The 23,268-nt window shown below is 41.5% G+C and overlaps 1 protein-coding gene across 3 annotated transcripts in view; it reads right to left on the reverse strand.

The window, feature by feature from the left end:
- The window catches only part of pola1 (polymerase (DNA directed), alpha 1), a 41,269-nt gene that overhangs the window by 12,391 nt on the left and 5,610 nt on the right, over window positions 1–23,268 (reverse strand). For 2 of the 3 annotated variants that reach the window (XM_028433436.1, XM_028433437.1), the window contains exons 22-35: window positions 22,844–22,963; window positions 22,654–22,744; window positions 22,442–22,566; window positions 22,157–22,306; window positions 21,701–21,823; window positions 11,077–11,109; window positions 10,888–10,980; window positions 10,571–10,776; window positions 10,343–10,475; window positions 10,077–10,208; window positions 9,793–9,967; window positions 9,099–9,280; window positions 6,075–6,206; window positions 576–692 (exon numbers count right to left, since the gene is read on the reverse strand). In XM_028433436.1, coding sequence (XP_028289237.1) covers window positions 576–692; window positions 6,075–6,206; window positions 9,099–9,280; window positions 9,793–9,967; window positions 10,077–10,208; window positions 10,343–10,475; window positions 10,571–10,776; window positions 10,888–10,980; window positions 11,077–11,109; window positions 21,701–21,823; window positions 22,157–22,306; window positions 22,442–22,566; window positions 22,654–22,744; window positions 22,844–22,963 — 1,812 coding nt within the window. The remainder of the gene's footprint in view (window positions 1–575; window positions 693–6,074; window positions 6,207–9,098; window positions 9,281–9,792; window positions 9,968–10,076; window positions 10,209–10,342; window positions 10,476–10,570; window positions 10,777–10,887; window positions 10,981–11,076; window positions 11,110–21,700; window positions 21,824–22,156; window positions 22,307–22,441; window positions 22,567–22,653; window positions 22,745–22,843; window positions 22,964–23,268) is intronic. The other variant, XM_028433438.1, reaches the window with a different exon arrangement.

Genomic DNA, 23,268 nt, shown 5'->3' on the forward strand with positions numbered 1-23,268 from the left:
GCACGCAAGATAAAAAAAAATTGACAGCAGAGAGTTATGGGTTGAGGCGGGAATAGTAAGAATGGGACCAAGAAAGAGAGGACAAAAAGTAGATTGAACCGTCATGCTCAAATTGAACGGGAGAGTGTTTCTTTTAAATCCAGTGGTCAAACTAACAAAGTGTTCATAAGGCCGCTACCAGAGCTAGACAGACAGATGCTTTTAATGGCTAAACTACCATCCAGCTCTGAGTGCCTTCAAAAAACACATGGAGGCAGACGTGCATGCACACTGTCACACATACACATGGCAGCTAAAAGACAAAGAGAAGATCAGTTTAACTACAGTGTATATATGATGAAATGTGACACTAATGAGGCGACAATATACAGCACACATGAGAAGGCAAACTGCAGCTCCATAGCACCATCACCTGGAAAAGACCTACAGAGTACAACGCTGATGTACTCTGTGCAATGAGGGTGTTTTTTTTTTTTTTTTTTACAGTGTTACCTCATCACATAATCCAGCACAGAAATGCATAGTCAAGTGTCTGTTGGCATGAAGTGTGCTGTGTGTAGGAGTGACTGCATTACCTCGGGTCTGAGGGTCGCCCTGCTGCAGGCGGGGCAGATGGGTCCATGTCGTGAGAAGGCGATTGGCAAACGTCTGATCCTGTTCTGACAAGCCTGGTCCTCGCACACTAACCAGCCCTGCGACAGACACATCAGACAATTATAATCCCACCGAATGTGACATCCACAAACTTCAGACAAACTGAATCAATTCATTTCATAGGGATTCTGGGGTTATTACATTTCCAATGAAGACAGACTGCTGTGTCAATTAAGATAATGAAATATCATTTGGTTTTAGACAAAATAACACATTTGAAAGACACTAACTTGTGTCAAGCAATAAAGTATTAAAAAAAGTACAAAAGTTTTCTTTTCAAAGAATTGGAAAACTGGAATTTCCATTGTTGCAATAGTCCTTCATTTCATATACTAGCTTTTCAATATTAAGTAGGGCCAGCAGAAATAAAAGTCAAACCCCACACATGAACAGATGAACAGAGGGGCTTGCAGCAGAAAACATTCACAGAGAAGCCTTTACTACACTATGTGATTAGTCATCTTAAAAAAATGTCTGTCGCCATTTATCTCGTCAATAAAGGTGTTCTTATGAATTGACAAAAAAAAAAAAACTTTTGTTGCTTGATGTGTTAAAAAAAACTGTTTCTGGTAATGAGCAAATTTTGCTGAAAATTGTTGCTTGCATTTAGCCACCTAATTCTGCACAACAATCTGACAAGAAAAGTACTCTGAGAAAGAAAAACAGGGGGTTTGTAAAATAAAAACAACTGTAGGAGACAAGCAGGAAAAAAGGAGCAGGTTTATATCTGACTCGACATCACACTGCTGCTTCACTTTCTCTTTACATTTAAATGTATCTTCAGCTGCTGTATGTCAGAGTCCTGCTCTGTCAGACGAACAGTGGACAGCCAAAACGGCAGTAGTTAGGACCTCCTGGGGAGAGGTAGTGACCCTGGGCAGGTGCTGTGTCTAACCCTCTCAATCTCCCCATATTCTTACAGACCCCTCCTCCTCTGCTGCTTCTTATGCCCTGTCATTACTAAAGGGGGTTTAAAGGGGAGGGGGTTAATGCCCAACTAATGACAGAGCATAAGACCCACCGCCATCAACGCCTTTGCTACTTTCCAACATCCAGCTATCCTGCCCTCCATTCAATGAAAATAAACCCCTTTAAACCACCGCACCTGTCTTTCTATCCACATCCCCCTCTATCATACAGGCATGCACTGCTCTGATTGATTTTTAGGTGTGTCTTTTGTCTAGCCTGCTGATCAGTTCTGAGCAGCAGCAGGAAAAAAAGAAACAGTGAGGATTATGTTTCTCTACAGCTGACTTAACTTTATAAAAACCTTTCACCACACATGTACGCCACTAACGCCACTTCATAGAAACCAAAACAAGTGAGGCCAATAACAGAAACACAAGTTAACAAACTAAACATACACCTATGTTATTAGGAAGATTCAATAACATTATCACGGTCAAATGAGAGGATCCTGAGAGTAACCAGAACTTTTACAACCATTTTTTATTTTACTCAAGTCGACAAAATGCCCTTATCAGACATCAGATGTCACCTATACAGTAAGTGATCCATATTCCTCATTCTTTTATGGCCATGAGTTAAGATAATACCTGCATGGAAAACCTAGTACATCCACAGCTTAACCTACTTGCTTTGCAGTGCTTTCAGATATTAATGTTTTTATTTGTATTGTTTGGATTTCGCATTTGACTTTTACTGGTCTCCTGGATGTAAAATCTGCTTTCCTGATGTCTTGTATTTTTTGGATGTTTATTGAATTTACATCCAGCTAGAGATGTAAGTGTGGACAGAATGATGAGTGCACACACACATGCACAGGCTCCTACACACAGACTGAGCCAATCTCTCCTAAATCAAAACTAAACACACACATATGTCCCAAATCAATTAGAAAGTCCCCGAGTTCACAGCTTTACCCCCAACCTTTCGCTTCAGGACTAATTATCTAAACACCTTTGCTGCCCTTAGCAAAGAGCTAAGCATCATGGGAAATGAGCTTCAACATCTAATAAAGACACAGCACATGAAGGACAATGGTTCGTGGAGGTTGGAGATAAGGAGTATGAGAGAGGGAGGCTGTTTGATTGTGTATTTCTTGTGACACAAGCCTTGGCACACACAGCCGTTCCCATGGGACAGCTTCACAAACATTCCGTGTGCCCACAAACATATTAAATCAGTCTCCATTCACATGTATTAAAGTTAATTAGCATCAAAGACTAAGGAGGTTCAGCTGCCTACACTGCCCTGCTAGAGTGACCCAAACCCATCCACACACGAAGATAAAAAAAAAACATAAGTTAAGATTAAGTGCAGCAAACCACACAGAAAGGACAAAAACAAGAAGCACATCAAAAGGAAGGCAGGGTAAAAAAAAAACATCTAATTGAGGCATTTTGCCAGAGTGAGGGTGGAGGGGTGGGGGTGTACAGTCGGACGTGAGAGAATAAAGACTCATAATTGCATAATTATAGCAGTGGATACCTGACACACTGAATGTAGACGTCAAATGAGTTCCACATAATTTAACCAAACAGAGGCAAGACCAGGCCACGACAGGGCCCACCACGAAATATACCCTCCCTCTGCTTCCTCCTCTTCATCTGTTCATTTGGTTTTAACACTCATTTCTTCCTAAACCTCTCCGATCTGTTACATGGGTACAGGTTGACTTCAACACCCTCTTTAATGCTGTACTGTCCATCCGCAGTTGCAGGGAATGTATTTGGATAAGTGGGATATTTTTGAATAACTCTGCACTTTCTAACTTATGAACATTTTATTAAAAAGGCTGCTGGATACAGAGACCATTATGATCAACAAGTCAGATCATTAGTTGATGCTGCTTTTGTGATGTATGTATGTGACAAATTTCTCAGTTCATTTGGCATTTTAATCAGCGCAACATTACTTGGTCAATAAACAGCTGTCCATTGGTTTAAATTTAAATTAGAGCTTAACATTTTAGTCACAAAGGAGGAGAGGTGATGTCTTCAAAATCCTTGTTCACGCAACCAACACTCCAAAAGTTATTAACTGGTGGCAAAACTTTTATCAACATGATTGATAACGTAGCTGACAGAGCTCTGTTGTTATGAGGACAGAGTGAAGAAGCCTCTTTAACATGATTCCTGTACCAGAGGAATCCACCTGCCACACACTCAGAAGCACCTCTAACTGGTTCTGTTCTCTAGCAGTCAACACTTCCAGCCTTAAAATGAATAGACCTAAAATCGGTCTACTACAAACACACACTCTCTCTCTCACACACACACACACAGAAACACACAGTGAAAAGAGCTCAAATGGCTCCACTTTGTACCTCCTCCGCTTAATCAAAGCTTCTCTATTCAACAATTTGACCTTTTGTTCAAAACAGGATTATCACCTTCTCTGGTCTTCATTCACCCTTTCTCTCTCCCTCTCCCTCTCCCTCTCTCCCTCCCCCTTTCTTCTCTTGCCCCTCAGCCCGTTTCCAGGGGCGACCCGCATGACGAGGGTAATTGCAATAATTTGTTAAATACCATGGCAACGGTGGTTAGATGGGAGGGGTTGAAAAAGAAGAATTGGGTGGTTCAGGAAACAAGCAAATCTCTCATTTTGCCAAAGACAGCGGGACAAGAGGAGGGAGAGATGACACAGACAGTGTGTGTGTGTGTGTGTGTGAGAGAGAAAGAGGGAGTGTGGAGTGAACGAGTGTTTGCCCATTCTCAGGGTGCCGGTTTATTGATAATCGTGGGGATGAAGGTAGGGTGGGGGGCAGGAGGTAAATTCACTAATGATTAATGTCTCTGTGGTCCTAGCTCAAGACGCCGACACACATGTACATATATTGGTGTATGCACGCACACACACACACACACACAGAGGTACAGAGCTTTCACTCTATCTGGCCAGACAAACAGCTCTATTTGAACTCTCCCTCAGCCTGAAAGGAATCCTTAATTACACAATATTACCCTCTTCATTGCCCCGCTGTGTGTGCTGTGTCCACTGCTGTTCAGCCTACAGTGGTGTGTGTATGTGTGGGAGTGTGTGTGTGTGTTGCTGTGTGACGTGTAAGTATTCAGTGGTAGCAGCTGTTTCACACATCGTGACAAAGAGGCTGAGGGGGACTCGCTCCCCACACATTTACCACACTAATTGATTTCTGTTCAGCACTGTGGGAGAGTTACCCCCACATACACACACACACATTTACACTGCATTCCACTCACTCAAGACTAAGGTGTTGGAAGCTACAAAGAGAAAGAGAGCTCCCTACCAAGACGACAGAGGCATGCAGTTAAACTCAGTCTCAGTTTCAGTCTGCAGACAAAGTATAGTCACAGTGAGTCCTCTACACTGTCTTTACTATGACCAAGGAATCAATCAGTCTGTGGGTATCAGTGAGCACACACTCTGTACCATCATACATCAGAGTAACACAGCATGGGCCACCTTTGAAAGATGTCTGATCACTTCTGTAACTTTCTGAAACAGACTGTCAGCAATTCCTTTCCATGGTATCCTATGACCAGCTGCCCAAGTGCAGGTGAGAAAGAAAATCAAACTTCAACTTTTCTTTATTTACTACCTAACTGTGACTCTTTTCCATGTGAGCAACTAAGTGCAACACTATAAACTGTTCCTCTTTGACAGCCAGCTTTGTGTAGATTCACACACTGTATGTATAAATATTAAACTCATATCTGGTCATGTGCTTATGTTTATTGCATTTCTGCACACCCAAACGGCAATGTTACAAGCTGATGATCCATATTTTTTAATCTTCTGTACAGGTTGCCTGCAGACGTGGTTTAAAAGCAAAAAATAGTCCACTCTATAAAGCTCATGCTGCAATCAAATTACTTTCAAACCACAAGTACCATTGCTTTATGGAGAGAAATTACAGTATAGTTAAAGTGAATACTAAAATGACTGCATGTGCATTAAACTTGGTAATCAAAGTAAGAATGGCCATTTAAGTATTTTCACAGATCATGCTCCTACAAATCTTTCTGGAGCTTTTTTCCCCCCATTGCTCACACAGTGTGCTCTTTGGTTGAAAATGTCAGCGCAGTGCCCTGCTGAGGTTTCCTTCATCTCTCATTCAGCCTTTATGATGGCATCTCCTAACATTACTGCATCTGTTGCATCCCCATTGTGTTAAACCCTTTTATATACACATTATGGAAGGTTAATTCTTACAGATTTTCATTATATACAGCTCCATTCATCTAACTCCTTGAGCCTGTCAGACAGTACTATGCAGCACAATGCTTAACAAGTATAGGTGCGGTGTAGGTGGATATTTTCTTTTTACAGTCTCATTCTGGTGAATTGTATTACTCACTAGCCTACCTTTGAGAATAGGTTAAACAATGAGAAAAACATGAGAGCAGGAGCAGAGTTAAATAAAGAGCAGGTTTTTATCAAAATACCACAACAGGTCTAAACAGAGAAGTACTCACAGAGTAGTATCTTTTGATGTGGCGACGGATGTCAAGTAGAAGTTTGTTGCTGATGTTGACAGCATAATCAAGGGGGGAACTCCCACAGGGGATGTGACAGCATCGCATCAAACTGGGCTCCAGCTTTGTACCCTGAAAAAGAAATTGTCATTTAAAGCACATAAACAAATCACTTGGAAGGTCTTCTGTATAGAGTTTATAAGCTTTCCGATTGGTTCAGATATTTCTTAATCAATATGGATTGATGTGTTTTGATTCTTAGTTGAGTAGTATGTTTGTTTAATCAACTACATAATAATAGTGCTAATGGATGCCTGCACTTTTTTGTCATGTTAAAAGCTTCTGTGAATTAAATACACACCTTCCAGGCCTTCCAGCACCATCACTACTGCAGAAAAATCAGTTATCGGCCTCCTAGATACGTAATAACAAGTATTGGCCCTATAAAACCCATATCAGTCCACCCTGCATACAAACTAATGATGGCAAAGTTTAAATGAACAGATATGTCTGCAGTATGGAAGTATGGAATAGTAGAGTCTGCCATTTGCTCACTATGTAATACATATTATGTTAACGCTACAAAACTGATTACAGAAGCTTTTAATCAATTTCATTATACGAGTACATATTGTACATATCGGAATAGGCATATAGGTGATTTGGACAGTCAAAGCATGTATGAGGCACAAAAGCTATTGTTTTCGACTTCTCAGTCATTTAAAAAGCAGATATTTTCCAAAACACTAGTTCAAGTATTCAGTCAATTTACCCTTGGAAGAGTTCATTGCCAGTCCATGCAGTACAAGTGCTATGAATGTGAGCAATCTCATGTCGTCTATTATCAAAATAAAAAGTGACTTCATGCTAAAAGATAGATTAGTTAGACGTCTAAGGGGCAAGCATTTACTACAATCTCACTGCATAAATATATGTATACAGAGATTAATCACAGCTCTATTTTTAACCCTATAATCAAGGAAAATCAGTTACATGACAGAGAAACTTGGCTATTACCATTAAAACCTCCACAAAGAACATGTCAGCTTATAGCACCCCTGGGACCAGTAGATTTTAACATGATTGTAGCAGAAGAAGAAAACAGGTCAACATGACCCCAGTGTGCTGAATTGTCCACTTGACAGCAAGGCTTATAGTTAATGCAATGAAAGAAAATAGCCACAGTACATAACAATTAAACTAAATATAACGGCTTTAAACACTTTCTCCTTTAAACCTCAACTCCATTTACCTGTCGCACTGACAGCAGCAAAAAAGGCTTCAGCAGGAAAGGCAGTGACTCAAAAGTATGCATGTGACACCCCCCACCCACCCAGGCACACACAGGGCTTTTTGTTGGCCTCTATAATTTGATTTGGGGAAAAAAAACACAAAGCAATCAACTTATTTGACATTTCTAATAGGTAGCTACACAAATTAAATCATCTTACTCTTCACTCCTCGTCTTGTTCTAGTCTACTCTGGATGAAAGAAACCCCCCTCCTCCTCTCTTTCCATGACCCCCCCTCTTTATCTCACTTGTTTCATTCCAAATTTTTATTCCAAGAAGAGAACTCTCCCACCCAAACAAGTTGTATCCCATTAAAATTATACACCACCTACATGTCACTTCTTTTATCACAGGGCAATTAAATGAAAATATGAAACATCCAAAGTAATCCGTCTTGCATTTGTGCAAGAAAAGTTCAAATAATGCAATCAGAGGAGTGTATCTTTTAACACTCCTCTCTCCTCTAAGTGTCTACACCCAACTGTCATCTTCACCACCTCATGTCTGCACCTTAAATAGACTTCTGCAAAACAATTGCGAAAAGGTTTAAGATGTCAACTGTTGAACCAGACTGTTTTCTGTCTTGGTTTGAGAACGCCCAGCTTTCGCAGCAAGCTGATTTAACTGCCCCTTTGTGATACCCGTCACAGGGAAATCCCTGCAGCTCTCTCCAGATTTTTTCCATCTTTTATATCCCTCCTCTCTGGCTAACTACCATCAAACAACTTTCCTCCTCTGCCTGTCCTCCATCATCCATCACCGCCTCCTCCTACCATCTCTGGCTCTGTGTCAATGGTGGAGTCAAGGCCCATCTGTCCTCCCCTCTCACTGAGCTGTTAGACCATGTTCACCACCTTAATTAACTTACTGTCTTATCAGTTACTCTGCGCATACCGACCTCCGACACACGGTGGAAAATTAACATCAGTAATCAGACAATTCCTGGTAGAGTTTGACATTCTCCTAACATAACAGACCAAAAGATTTCAAAAGCATTGTCTACTTTTAGGAATGTGAAGGCTTCTGCTAAGGCGTATGATGATATCATCCTTTTGTGGAGTGTGTGTGTTTGTGTTTTTTAATTTAATGCAATATCTGTTAGTCGAGGACAGGGGTTTGTCAGTTTTATTAGTGTCTTCCAGACAAGAAAAGGCTGCATCCCCTGCTCCTCATTAGAAGCTGATAACACACACACACACACACAAACGACCTTGGCCTGACAAATGGTAGGAGATCAGTGTGTATGTACTGAATGTGTGTGTGTGTCCACAGAGCAGCAGGGGTTAAGGAAAGCCTTTTCAAGTGGTGGAGTTCAAACTATGCCAATGAAAATAGAGTCCGTATTGGAGCCAGGCAGCTGTCTAAAAATACAGACAGAGACACAATATGGAGGATGACTAAAGCATGAATCCCTCACAGGAAGTTTTACTGAAATGCCTTCGGAAACACCGCTCTCCCACTCCCACGTGCTTTAGGTTCGTCTGTGTTGATTAATTCTTTACTCAGTAAAATACACTATTCCTGTTATTTCTGTGAGGTTCTTTGTGTGCATGCTGCACACGGAGCAACATTTCTGACTCCACAAGTACAGCTACCGTGCATAGGTTTACTATCATTTAAAATGCAGCCCTCACATCCAAACTGAAGCCGATTAACTGGAGTCTTGTAAAAACATCACATAATAATAACAGAGGACGTCTGTGATAGGTGTGTTCCTGCAGACATCTACTCACAGCTCCCTCAAAGACGCTGTCATAGATGTTGTCAGTGCCGCACTGAGGACAGGTGAAAGAAAACCTTTCACAGTCTTTATAGCGCTCCTCGTCAGTCAGTTGGACTGGAGCTCCCAGCATTCCATCAGCCTCCTCCTCCCTCTGGTACTGCTGCTGAGCTCTGAACTGACCCGGGTCCAGACCTGAAATGGGACAAATGCTTTCACTTATCATTGTTTCACATAAACCTACAGTAAACAGAACAAAATTTAAGCAATTTCCCCCTGGGATTAATAAAGTATTTCTGATCCTGAAATACTCATATACAAGCGGGACTAAAGGTAAAATCCGACAATAAAGTCTTTTAGCTTTATGACCATTAAACAACAATGAAATATCTATTTTGTACTTTTATTAGCCTATTGTGATATTAAGTGGGACAAGTTTTCTATGTTTAGCCTTTTCAGCTGTCAACAGGCTATAAAACAGGATTTACAAGTAATATTATCACAACAAGGGGATTAGCGTTACCTCTTTCTCAAAGAAAGCTGTCCTATTAATACCTCAGGGCACGTCTTTATTTATAAAACAGTATGAAAATGTTACCTTGTTTTAGCTACAAAAGAAAATTCTAATCATTCATCAATATTACATATTAACACATAAGACAACCTGAAATTCTTCTGCTGTCTACCCTAAGCTGTGATTAACTTACCCAGCCACGTGGCTACAAGCACACCATCAATGCCCTCAATGGGGTCACAGATGCGAGACACCACAGGATGGACCTGCTGGGCCAGGTAGTACTGTGTGTCCAGACTGAGACCTTCCTGCTTCTGAAGCTGCTCCAGAGCATAGGCTCTTTGACTTGCTGCCAGCGTGGAGCCATCCTAGAGAAGAAAATGTATTACATTTCTGGAACTACATTATGAGACTGTGTGTTGTACTAATATCGTGTCAGTATCTGGGAGGAGGGGATTATAATGTGTTTGTATGCACCTTGCAGATGATGTAAGATATAGTATCTCCAGCTTTAACTCGACGACCACCCTGAGAGTTGATCCACAAAGCCACATGGACGTGAGGCAGACTTTTTTTATCTGGATAGTCCTGAGGATCCTTTGTCAGTGCCTAGAGAAAGAGGAAAGAGGTTAGGGAAATGAAAACAGGAGCACAATATGGAACGGGAAGACAGGAAAACAGTAAATATTAGAAGTGCGAGATGCATCTTCTATGCATGGTATCAAAGTGAGTCATGTCCTCACCTTGTGTATCTCATACTGATTGAGTGGTATGGTTCCATTTACAACTTTCTCTCCAACTTCCACCAAATGTTTCTGGATGTTTTCTACAATGACATCACGACTCTGGTCTGACAGGATCTGACCGATCACATAGCTAGAAGAACAGAATAGCAGAATACAGTTTTAATGCAAGACAATGAAAAAGATTCATGAAGTGTGTGATGGGGAACTTGGGTTAGTCCAACATACTTGCCACATTCCTTAGCCAGGTCACACCAATCTCTGCGGACGATATCCAAGCCTTTGAGCTCCTGCTTGACACTGTATCGTCCTTCCCCTTGTTGCTCCACCACCAGAGCTGCATATTTCTTCTTCTTAAGCAGTAAGAGCGCCTTAAACACACCATCGATGTCGATCTCCAGTAGTTTGTAGTGCTTGTTCACTTCTGCCTTCACCTGGGAATAAAATTCACAGACAGGTATGCGGTCAGTGAAGAAAGCAGATAACGTTTCTACAGCTGGGTGCAAATCCAATTAATCCAAAGGCATAACGCATGACAAGCATACCTTATTTCCAAGTTTGAAGACTTCCTCCAGAGACTTGCTGTTGGTGTTGATCATGATGGAGTCAGTGTCGCCATAGATGACTTCCAAACTCATCTACAAGCATATCAATTAATAACGGATTAGTAAGTAATGATGTCACACTTACAATTAATCAGTAATATCAGCAGAAAAAATATGAGAATAGCCCACCTTTTGTACCATGTCTTTGGTGTGCATCAGAATCTGAAGAAAAGAAAAGACACAAGCACAGTAAACAGACATGTCACTTTGGAACAAACAATCATTAAATAATAAGTGTCTATGTTATTTATTGTGTGCGTGTGTGTGTGTACAGCATTCGTGTGGACACAGGAGCAGAGCAGGTGACTTGCTTTTAAATGGGGGATAATTGGCTAAGAGGGCAATTATGAGAGCATGCTGTGACAGGCGTCTTTTCAACCCACACAGTTTCCCAGCCAGGAAACACGCACTCAAACACACACGTGCACCTTAATGACTTGTAATGGCCTTTATAACCTGCAGAGTGAGTGACAGAGAAATAAGAGAATTCTGTTAACGCAAGTTGTCCACCGTGTGTGTGTGTGTGTGTGTGTGTAAGACAGGGAAAGCTCCGAGCAGCAGCAGAGGGATCCTAACAGGTGGGGGCCCAGAGGAGGGGAGGGTGGCCTGGGGGCCCAGAGGAGGGGAGGGTGGCCTGGGGGCCTTGGTCGCTAATCTGGGGGTCGGAGGGACGGAACGCGGTGTGACCTGTCACCAGCAATCTGCTCCTCAATCAACCACTGCCGCATATATACACACCCCGACTCACACTGTGCTCCGGTGGGGACAAGGACGTGGCTATTTCAGAGTGTGAGGAAGAGGCGGGGTCGGGCTTCCACTCCCTGAAACCAGAGTGGGATGTAAGCATGCTTTATGGGCTGCTACATACCGCTGTACAGCAGAGGGAGTTTGAGTCATTCAAAGAACAGCCTGCTCCATTAGGGACTGCAGTCAAGGTCAAGGTCTCACCACAAAACCACATATAACAGTCACAATCACAAACCCAAGTCATGGCCTAAAGGGATATGCAGTGGATTATACTGCTAATCTTTAATGCAGACAAAATGACTAGCCTGTCTCATGTATGTTTCGGACAGGAAGAAAGGTAGGAGGAGTTGGTCTTCAGTTTGAGTAGAGAGGTGTAAACTTAATCTACAGGTGTCTCTTGTGAGGTCTTGGAAAAAAGTCTCATGAGAGCTAAAAGTAGATTTGTTTCTTCTCACAAGAAAGAAAAGAAATTTTATATGAAACAGGAGTGTATTTGAATGCAACCCTGCTTTAAGATAATGCAACCGTCCCATTGAAATGAGGATGAAGAAACTATCAAAAACTTGGTTTCATTTTTGATGTAACACAATCTCAAAAAATACACAAAAATTACAATTTAAAACTAACACTAACAATCACTGAAGTGTCTAATCAATCTTCAAATTCACAAACACACATCCTAGATCAAGTTTTATATTCTCACTTGTACCTGACAACACACACCCACTAGCACAGCCTGCTAAACTCTTTAGTAAATGGAGCACTACCTTAGATTATATATTGAAGTTGTGCATACTAGGGGTGGAACGGACAAAATCCACAATTCAGTTTGTATCAGTTCTGAGGTAAGTATTAGTTTGTCCCACTAAATTATATTATTGCATAATTTGCATGATTTAGTGTTTGAACTTCCACTGTTTTTATTCTATTATTATTTTGCCATTGAAATAAGCCATTTACATCCCGCTCTGTAAGCCATGACGGGACCAGCAGCAGCTTTGCGCATGATTGGACGCAGGGTGGTGTGGGTCTTTTCTCTGCTCTGACTGCAAATGAGACTGCTGCGTGAGGCTACTGTGAGACTGACCATCTGTGAGTCGCGCCCACTGCTCATTGAGGACAGTAACGGCAGAACGATACGTGCTATCACCTCGCTAGAGAAAGTTGCTTGATTTGATGCTAGTCGCTTAGCAAGCGTGTTGCCAAGTTGGCAACACTCGTCTCTGTGCCAGTGGGGAAAAAATGCCTCCCTGCATTACTGCACATGCACATGCACATGCAACGAATAAAACACATGCCCTGAACCGTGACGTGTACCAAACCGTTCAGACTTTTTTCTTACGCCTAATAAACTTAATCTTAAAAATGTGCCTGTCTTACAAGCTACAGGGTCTTCAGTGATACCTATATAATAAAATAAAACAGCAACAGAAGAGCTGTAAGAGGAGAGGCTGGAATGATCAAGGAATAAATGGACAGAAAGGACAGATAAGTGATGAATGAAGAGATGTGGGAATGAGAGACAGAGCCAAAGCAAAGGGAGGCGAGAGAGGGAGGCAAGCGAGGTGAGAATGCGTTGATGTAATTGATGTGTGGACTCATTTAGACAGGTTTTCCATATGTTGTCAGTTCTAGCAGGACAGACTGCTTTAAGGAATGAACTGTGTGAAAGACAAGTCGTTTGACCATGACGCTGGAATGTGTGTGTGTGTGTGGGTGCTCATCTTTAAACACATACCAACATACACATGCTATATGGACTAATGCAAACACATATCCACAGGGGGTAAAGTCTGTGTGTGTGTGTTCACTCTGATGACTACCCTAGTCACCACCATGCATGCCACTCATTCTGTGCCAAACAACTGAGAAAACCTGACAGAACACTTATAACTTATATACTGAATGCTGTCCTTTCAGAAAATTAGCTAAGGCTCATTAATCTGTCCCCATGTTCGTTATATTAACCACATTAAAAAGCATATGCATGCATTTCTTTGTGCTAAAGTTTCTTGTGCTGGAATAATACACCTCGAGTCTTTTGTCTTTCTGTTTTTGCAGTAATTTCTGACTATGCATCGTGTGTTAATTACTTAATAGTTGCACCCTGTCATGTTAAATTTGCCCTGCTTTTCACACGTTGCCTGTTCTCTTCTCGCTAAATTCATAAAATCTGTTAAAATCTTTCAATTACTTTGTCCCTATTTTTCCCTCACAGTGTAACACAGCACTCAATTTTCTTATGTTCCAGCCTCTTTCTCTTCTCGGCTCCTTGGTGTTAATACAGTGTAATTAGACTGGACAGTAATTGAGCTGCTCACTGAAAAGTGCTCCCGCTGAGTGAAGGATCAGGACAGAAGAATAGCAGCAGAATAGATTGGATTTTTTTTTACATTTGTAATCCTGCCTTATTCTTCCTGTTAACAGCATGATTCAGGTGAATCAGGTCGTCACTTTGCATTCTTTGGGCTAAGAGCAGCGAAGGAGCTGGTCCCACATTGAACAGGAGGGGAACAGTTCACAAAATAGCAGAGTCTCCTCCGGTTTTTCCCAGTGGCTGTGGAGCATGCGAATCACTTCCTGCATCCTAGCATCTTGGACTTCAAGAGACCAGTCCGCAGCTGCAACAATGGCAACTAATACGTTCCTTTATTAATATAATAGCCTGAGAGTAAATTATATCCGTCTGTATTTTATATAAACCTCTAACTAGTAGCAGCTGCAAGCTTTAAGACTTGAGTCTTTTCAGATGCACTAAGTTTGGATCCATGCGAGTGCTTCTAGCCACAGTATTTTCACACTGACCTGCACAGCATGGTGACACTTCTTTCTTTTGTGCTGCCTGTTTTTTAAAGCCTAATGTACCCAACAAATCCACCTCGAGACATGACAACGCAGACTTCAGGGCACCAGACGACGTAGTTTTGTTAAGTGGTGCTACCACAGCCTGTAACACTCAAGGTGCCACAGAGTGACCAACAGAGACAACTACAGGAAAGCAAGTCCAAGACAATAACCAATCCTGTAAGGCTCACTAGTCAAGCTGAATATGCTGGTTCAAGCCTTAAAACCAGCCCTAAAAACTGTGCATCCCAATTGCCCCTGACTTTTGTTTTGGTGGTTCCGACAATGTTCCTTACATGTGCACCTGTGTGCCTGCACATGAGCTGCCCTCATTAGCTCGGCATTATTGCACCCTGTCATGCTAATTGATGAGTGGTTCAGCCTTGTTGTGATATCTGCCCGTTCCCAGCTGTTGCTCAGCTTTTTGTTGGCCTCATCTGTTGGGGATTAATGTGTCTTGTTGTCATGTCACACTCATGTCTATCCTTTCATCAGCTTAACATCTTTTGATTTTTGCCAGTTTGTCATTTCAGTACAAATATTGGTCTTAACTGACCGGCCTGCTTGAAGGATGATTACCTGGTGGACTGAATAGTAGCACCAAAGACAACAGACCAAATGATAAGCAGAGCTCATCAAAAGCCTATGTCATTATTATTCCATTTTAAAAGCCAAGACACATGCATGCACCCACAAACATGATAAACCCCCTGCTGATCAGCAGACCAGAAGCGGCATGTTAAACCCCAATGTGGCAGAGGGCCCTTGTAAAAAGAGCTTGGGGCACCAGTGACGATTGTTTTGAAAAGCACTCAGCTGAAAAGCATTTTGGGATGACAGTCGACCGACTGAAATAGCACCTGAGGAGGAACACACCACTGTCAGAGCAGGGGTGGGGGGGCCAACATACGCTCACGTACACATGGCGTTCAAGTATGTGTGCACGTACACACATTTTCAATCACTCTTTCATTACCACACAAACATGCATACAAGATTTATAGTCTCCCCTTTTTGCTGCTGTGCACACACACCCACAGAGAAAGAAAAATCCTCTCACTAAAATGATTTTACTTGCACGCAAGAACGCATGAGCGCAAAACACACACACACACACACCTGTCCTGGCAGATGCCATAGCTGTGTTCTCATGTCTGCTGCTGGGAAGGTCAATCTGTTGTAAAGCTGCGTCTGATTTAATACAACCGGCCGAGATCACACACACCGGCGCTGATTGAAAATAACTCGACACTGGCAACAATCCTCCTGTTGTCTGGTCAATTAAAATATGGCAGTTTAATGGCTGGAAAGGACACATCCTGGTATGTCACTGCATTTGCTCTGGCACAGGAGAAATAGTCGCCAAAGAATTTTTAACATGCTGCCAAGTACATAATTAATGTAAGTGTGGATAGACAGCGGGGATCTTTAAAATGTGATATCTGAGATTGCAGTATGGGAAGAGAGAAGCTTTAATGCCATATACTGATATACATTACATTAATCTATTTTAAACTGCACATCCTGTATAACATTATAATTTATTAAAGCTCAGTTTGTTACAGCTTTTTATTAGTAAGGTGTGGCATTAAAAGCTAAATTTGTCATAAACTTTAAGTTTATGACAAAGTTTATGACAAAGTTAATGAACCCTGTAGAATACATTTCTGTTATGACCCAAAAACATGAGGCGATCTTCACACAAGTCCTGAAAGTAGAAAAAGAGAAAACAAGAAAACAGAAATATTTTGCTGTCGTTTATTCATTTAAGAAAATGATCTACTAATATAAGTACACAAAAGTATGTGTGAACCTCTGCCTTCACTATCATCTGTCTGTGCAGCAATATCAACAGCTAAAGCTTAACTGCTGGAATTTTAGGACATTTTATCTATCATTTATCTTAACAATAACTCATTGACCACATTAACCAGTCATTTGTATAACCACTTGTGTGGTTGTTGTCTTGCTGCATGACCAACTTTGCCTGGAGCTCACAGAAAGATGTCTGACAGTTTGACTAGTCATTGTTCTAACAATGAATTCTGAATTAAACCAGTCATCCTAGTTCAGATGGAGCAGAACGGGCCCAAACCATGATACTACCACCACCATGTTTCACAGATCCAATAAGTTCATATACTGGAATGAAGTGTCATTCTTTCTACCATCACTGCCTTCTCATTTAAGCCAAATAATTCTATTTTGGACTCATCCATCCTTCAAATAAAATGCTAATCCTTGAGGTTCACATACTTTTGCCATTCACGTATATGTATTGGATCATTTTCCTGTGCAAATAAATTCATTTCATTTGTTTGATTAGGTTCTCTTTTTCCACTGCCAGGACTTGTGTGAAAATTGGCTGATGTTTTTGAGTCATATTTATGTACAAATACAGAAAACTCAAAAGGGCTCACAAACTTTCAAACAGCACTCTACAACCTCTTTGCCAAGTGAGTTAAAACCATTTACTAATTATTCACTCATTTACAACTCTACTAGTGACCCTGATAAAGACACCAGTTGTCAGATCAATCCATTATCAATTCTAATCCATGCCATTAGCTCGGTCTCACATGGCCTCATTAGTAGGTGTTACTAAAGTCACAGTTTAAATTCTGAAATCTTGTCCTGTGCACTGTCAGCCTTCACAGACAAGCTAATGCAGCCAAAATAGCAGAGCTGCTCCCATGTGACTATTTGTTAAGTCCACTCCTATCAGGAGCAAAGCCAGCTCTTTAGGAGGGCTACAGGACTATGGAAACATTGCAGCCCTCATTTCCCTAGACACAAGCAGGGACACACGCATGTGCAGACACACACACGTACACATCAGCGTCTGCAGGCTTATGTATTCTTATGTCTAATTCAGGGAAATGTAAAAATGACCCCTGTGATTCAGAGACAACAGCAGCAGAGAAGGAGACCCTGAATGAAAGAAATGGAAGTGACAATATTCACTCACACATGATCGCAGCCGGACAGTTAAAGCCACAAATGAGACATGATAGGGTGGGTTAGGTATTCCTGCGTCTAATTCTGGGAAATGATTTGTGATTTGTAAGACAAGAGAGATGAGACAGAAACTGAATGAGAGACACTAGGGGGCAACAATATTTACTTAGACTTCATTACAACCATGTGCACCCTTGCACACATGTACATACAGGGGTTTAACCTAACCCAAACTTTGACCTCTCCACACCCTCCACTCTGTTACACAAGCCCGCTTCTATCCTTCACGCTGCATGCCATCCAATAATGTCAACTACGAGCTCCTGTCAGGCTGTTTTTAAACACAAGGACAGAGACTCAATTACAGCAGAATGGCTCTCAGGAGTCATCCTCCTTTCTGAGACACACACACACCTGCTAATGGTTGTCAGATTTGCTGGCAATAGGGTCAAAGGTCAAACCAATCTGCAATCCACAACAATCAGCAGCTTCCATTGGCCTGTGCTGTTAACTTCACTCGATTAGGAGGATGTAAACACACCGACATGCACATTTTGTTTTCAAAGGAAAAGGAAAAATAAAACCATCAGACAGCATAAAGAAAGATAATAGATGTCTCTGGAAAGTAGACTTTATGATGCCCTTGCTGTTCACAGATTATTATGACAATTTCCAGTAACTTGCTCCTTGTTTTCCAGCATGAACTCCTTTAATTTTCTACATTTATCAGATGAATTCAGAGATCAATCAATTAAGATCGAGCAGTTTAGAGATAATAAAAGTCTTCCTGGTGTGACAAACACATTTATCAGCCTATTATAACCACATGCGTGTAAGTTGTCTATGCTTCATATATCCGTTTCCCTGCACTCAACTATTCTCTGGCGAACATACAAAAGAACCCAAAATAACGCTGAGGGGTTGAGGGGGACATCAATCTGTGGTGGACCCTCGGCTGTGTAATCCTAAACCTTCACCTTACTCTTAATACCCATCATCCCCCCCTTAATACCCACACATACCAGGACAGAGTAGGGCCACAACAAATGGTTCCCCCGACAAAGGGCAGAGTTCGGCCAGTAGCACTTGTGCACACACACACACAGATTGGTATTAACACACACACACACCCCACACCACCATATATACAGACAGAGATAGTTAAAAGACAAAACCAAGGAACATATTTAAGACTCAGAGGGAAGATAAGTGGGGGCTTTCCTCCTGGAGTTGGCAAATTTGATCAGAAAAGCCAGAGCCAAGGGTCTGTCAACCCTCTCCAAGCCCCCTCATTTGAACCCCCCCCACCGCCCAGGGCTGAGAAACCACTGTGGCCCCCAGCATGACCTGTCCTGCCACATGGGGGGCTTAGGCCTCAATTTAAAATGAGAGTGAGAGAAAGATGAGAGCTAGGCCAATCAATAAATACAGAGAACACATGCACATTTGCTTCGGACACCCGCCCAAGCAGATGAAGGGAACGCAGGGAGGGGGCGGGAGGGTGGATTTACACTGCAGACAGGGTAGCGATCAGTGTACGTGTTACAATTATAAAAATAAAAAGCCTCCTAAATCATGGGATGAAAGAAGAGTGCAAATGTGACGATTAAAATGGGGGCAGGAGTGCAAACAGCAATATCCACAAATACACTAGAAATGCAGCTATAAATGCCAGCTGGCTTTTCTGGCCTGCAGCAGTAGGAAACTACCAAGAACTACTTGGCTTACAGTCTTCATACAAAATCAGTATAAACTTTGTTTATACTATTGTGGATCGACCAGTTTGCATGTGACTGGTGAGTGGCTCGGAAACTGGGATTTATATTTTAAATTTGTCAGTGCAGATACACAAAGAGGACCCATGAGCAGCAAGTAACTACAAAAATAGGATTTAATGGGAAGACGAGTCTAGTAAATTTATCATCTACTGATAAATAATTGCAGATTTCTAAATGATCTACATGTCTGTAATTTACTGTGGGACTCCCCCTCTTGATGCCATGCTTTTCTCAAACACACACAACCTGCAGTATAAATAGAATTGTGCCCAGATCATAGATACAAAGTAAACAAAACACGATGAGTGTAAAGTGGGATCTGTTGCTACATCAGCAGAGGTACATGTTGTGTACTCAGCACCCTCTGGGTTCAGAAACCACTGATGACCTTTTAATGCACGTCTCTCCAACCTGTCGTATCAGCCTTCACTGTTTGTCATGCACGAATGCAGTAAAGTCCTAATAAAACACAATCCAATTTGTTTACTGTCCCTTCATCACACTGGGTAACACAAGAAGGTTGAGAGAGATCACTGCAGGCAAAGCAGGCCATCAGTGAGGAGTATCTGAAGCCTCTTCAATCCTCTATTGGAATATATACTCAGATGGCAGTTTTATTAGCTACACCAAGCCAAACCCAATGTAGTCAAATATAACAATCCTGTAATAAATCGTTCATCAAGGTTATAATGTTCAGTTCTTCTTAACACTGGGAGTCATCTCTTCATTCGGCATTTGGAAATGCATTCAGTCATCTCTAAAAGCTCTTTTCCCTACACCATCCATGTGAGCACACCCCCACATCCATGCTCACAGCTGATACCATGCAGCTCCAACCTAGAGCACATCCAAACTATTCTGCGCAACCTGCATCAAAGAATGCAATGCCAAATTTTGATCAAGCTTCCTCAAATGTTCTTTAGTTACCTTAAACGGGAAGAAACTGTCGCCCCCATCTTCAGGGTTTCACCATTTTCTGAGTCACACCAGCAGGGCTGCAATGTTTGTCCAGATTATTCAACTAAAATAATATTTAAGTATCTGTTGTTTCATTCGACAATGCCAGACAATCACTTAACTCTGTGTTAGGAATACTTTCAAAGTTCTGGATACAGGCCAGTAAAACTTTAATTTTGTGCCATTTTTTTCATTTCTGGCATTCTTCTATGATGCTGCCCAGTGCTTGGAAAGTAACTCCTTACTTCTTCACAGAGAAAATGTATTACACTGTGTCCACAGGTTCATGATCATGCACGTAGCATAAACTGAATGTGTGATATGTTTATGAAATAAATGCTGACTTGAAACATTCAAGAAATAGATAACCACAGATGAAAGGTTTTTGGTACAAAATGTCACTATCTTGAAATATTATGACTGTAACCTACTTCTTGTCTGGATGCTTCCTGGATAAAGTAAAGCAAGTAAGAAGTAAATGTAATTAACCCATCCACCCCTGGCTGTTGACAGATACAGAAGTACAAGGCAGGAAGTGCAGAGAGAGAGAAACTCCCACCTGCAGCAAAGAATCAAATACACAACTTTAACAATGTAGCTCTATGAGCTGAACAACGAGCATGACCAGAGGCACAAATGGACTGACAAAATAACAAACACGCACAGTGAGTTACTGCCCTGCCCTCTATTAGGGAACACAATGAGTGTGTAAGGGGATCTTAATGAAGGACTCCCCTGAGGCAAAGCCTGATGCCTCTGCTGAGGACCTGTACTGTTAGAGCTCATTAAATGAACATGAGTACTACCACTGGCATAGTGGGAAAGAGTGTGTGTGTGGTGTTGGGTTACAATACCGGCTTTAGCTGTTTATGTCATGCAGTACACATGCTGCTTTGCACCAATTTATTGAGCGTGCACACCCATGTCGTTCTGTTTCAGCGCTGAAAGAAATCCTTACACAATCAGACTTAACATGGTGTGAGTGTGAGTTTCAAGAGTGCGCCTGTGGCATTTTGTTATTGGAAAATTCTCACATAGTGCTATTAATATCACTAAAACAGGTCTCTTATCCTGACAGAATGAACTTGAAGCAATAATCATATTTAGAACAGAGAAGGGCACAGGGCGAGAAAACGAATTTTGTAGAGAGAATAAAAACAATTGTGTGACAGGATAAAGCCAAAAACTGAACAAAACTCAGACAGAACAGAGCTGTGTACAGCGTGGAACATGATGCAGCAGTGCCCTCTTGTGGGGGAAATGTGAACCATCTCTGTACTAATGTAGTTTTAGCACTCAAGCAATTCTTAAAGGTTTGTAAATCTGTGTGTACTTTTAAAAACAATCATGTATGCTTTACCGAGATGGATATGGATTGATCATAAGAGGTCCGACGGCACAAACTTTATCAAATAAAAAAGCTACAGTGGTAGTAATGTGTTTGTGGACAGTGTGAAGACTAGACGCACCTCTCTGCCCTTGTGTGTGACCAGTGCAGCGAGTGGCTTGGCATAAAATCGGCTGAAGCTGAATCCCAGGCAGCCATACATACTGTTAGCAGTCAGCTTTAAAGCCTTCTGCCGGATGTCAAACTGATGGAAAAAAAGACAAAGTAAAATAAGTAAAAACTCTTTTCTGCTCAGTTTTGGAAAATATCCTAACAAAAATAATTTAAGACAAGACAAGCAGAATTTACTTTGTAGTAATGACAGGTAAAAATAGGGCTGTATGTACATTAGTTATGAGTTAATACATCATGATCCATTGCAATTTTCAGTTGTCATGTACATTAAATACAAGATATAAATCACTATTAATGTTGCAAGTCTTTCCTCTTAAAATAGAAAGAAAGGAAATTTTAACTTTACAGTACAAACTACAAAGACGCCTGTATAAACGGCCTGTGTGCATGAGTGTGTGTGTACCTGCAGGTAGAGATCTGGGTTGATGTCCTGCTGTTTCATGAGCTGTTTGACCTGTTTACGCCGCTCCACCAGCTTCCTGATTTCCTTGGGCAGGATTCCCATTTCCAGGCTACTATCTGGAATCTCGGGAATCTCCTCAGGCTCATCTTCCTGTTACCATGGAAACAAGGGTTAGAAACTGGGAACTTTTCACTGGTAGCCTGTATATTATCATATTTTTTGTATCGGGTCACTAAGATCAACCTGTAAATCCTGTCTGAATGAATGAATCACACACACACACACCTCAGTCTTCTTCCGTGAATTTTTAGCCTCCCTCTGCACGGTGGTGAAGCATATATTGAACTCTTGAATGATTGAGGGATACAGACTGTTGAAGTCCAGCAACAGCACAAACTTATCATAGAATCCTAAATGAAGAAAATAAGAGAGGTGTGAAATTGTGAAGAATATGAAGATATGATTTTTTTGATTTTATCAAAATGTACAGTACTCACCAACTTTAGGATCCAGCACCAGACCTCCAGCATAGGCAGCCTTCTTCTTCCTCTTGCCTTTCCCTGCATCCACATCATCTTCTCCCTCAACCTGGAGCACAGGAACAAAGAAAAACAAAGCAGGAACCTTAAGTTAAATGACTGATTTAAAGAAAAAAGGAGGAGGCTGTGTGTGCATTTGCATCTTTACCACCTCCAGCTGGGCTTTTTTGAAGGAGGGCTTGTCAGGAACGATGTAGTTTTTGTCATGGAAGGCATGCAGCAGCAGGAACTCATTCCTCTCCGAGCGGCCACCCATCAGTGTACGAGACTGCAGGGAAAGGCAGAAAGAAAGAAATTGTATGTCAGAAGAGAAATAATACAACTAAAAGAGAGAACCAGTCATGAGCAAGCCAAAAATCTGCCTTTCTCTTTTTGTCCCTAGTTGGCTCAGAGCTTTGGAAAGTCTTTTAACTTTATGTGTGTTTGTGATGGTTATGATGGTTTTTAGAGACATGCCAGAGTTTGAGCTATTTTCCCCAGAGCCATGAAATCATTTAAGACTCCAGTTACATGAACTGGTGAATGTTGAGTAGCTTTTCTGATTGAGATGAGCTCTAAGAATGGTGTGCCTGT

The sequence above is a fragment of the Parambassis ranga genome, chromosome 20 (genome assembly GCF_900634625.1).
Source record: "Parambassis ranga chromosome 20, fParRan2.1, whole genome shotgun sequence".
In the NCBI taxonomy this organism is placed as follows: Eukaryota; Metazoa; Chordata; class Actinopteri; family Ambassidae; genus Parambassis; species Parambassis ranga.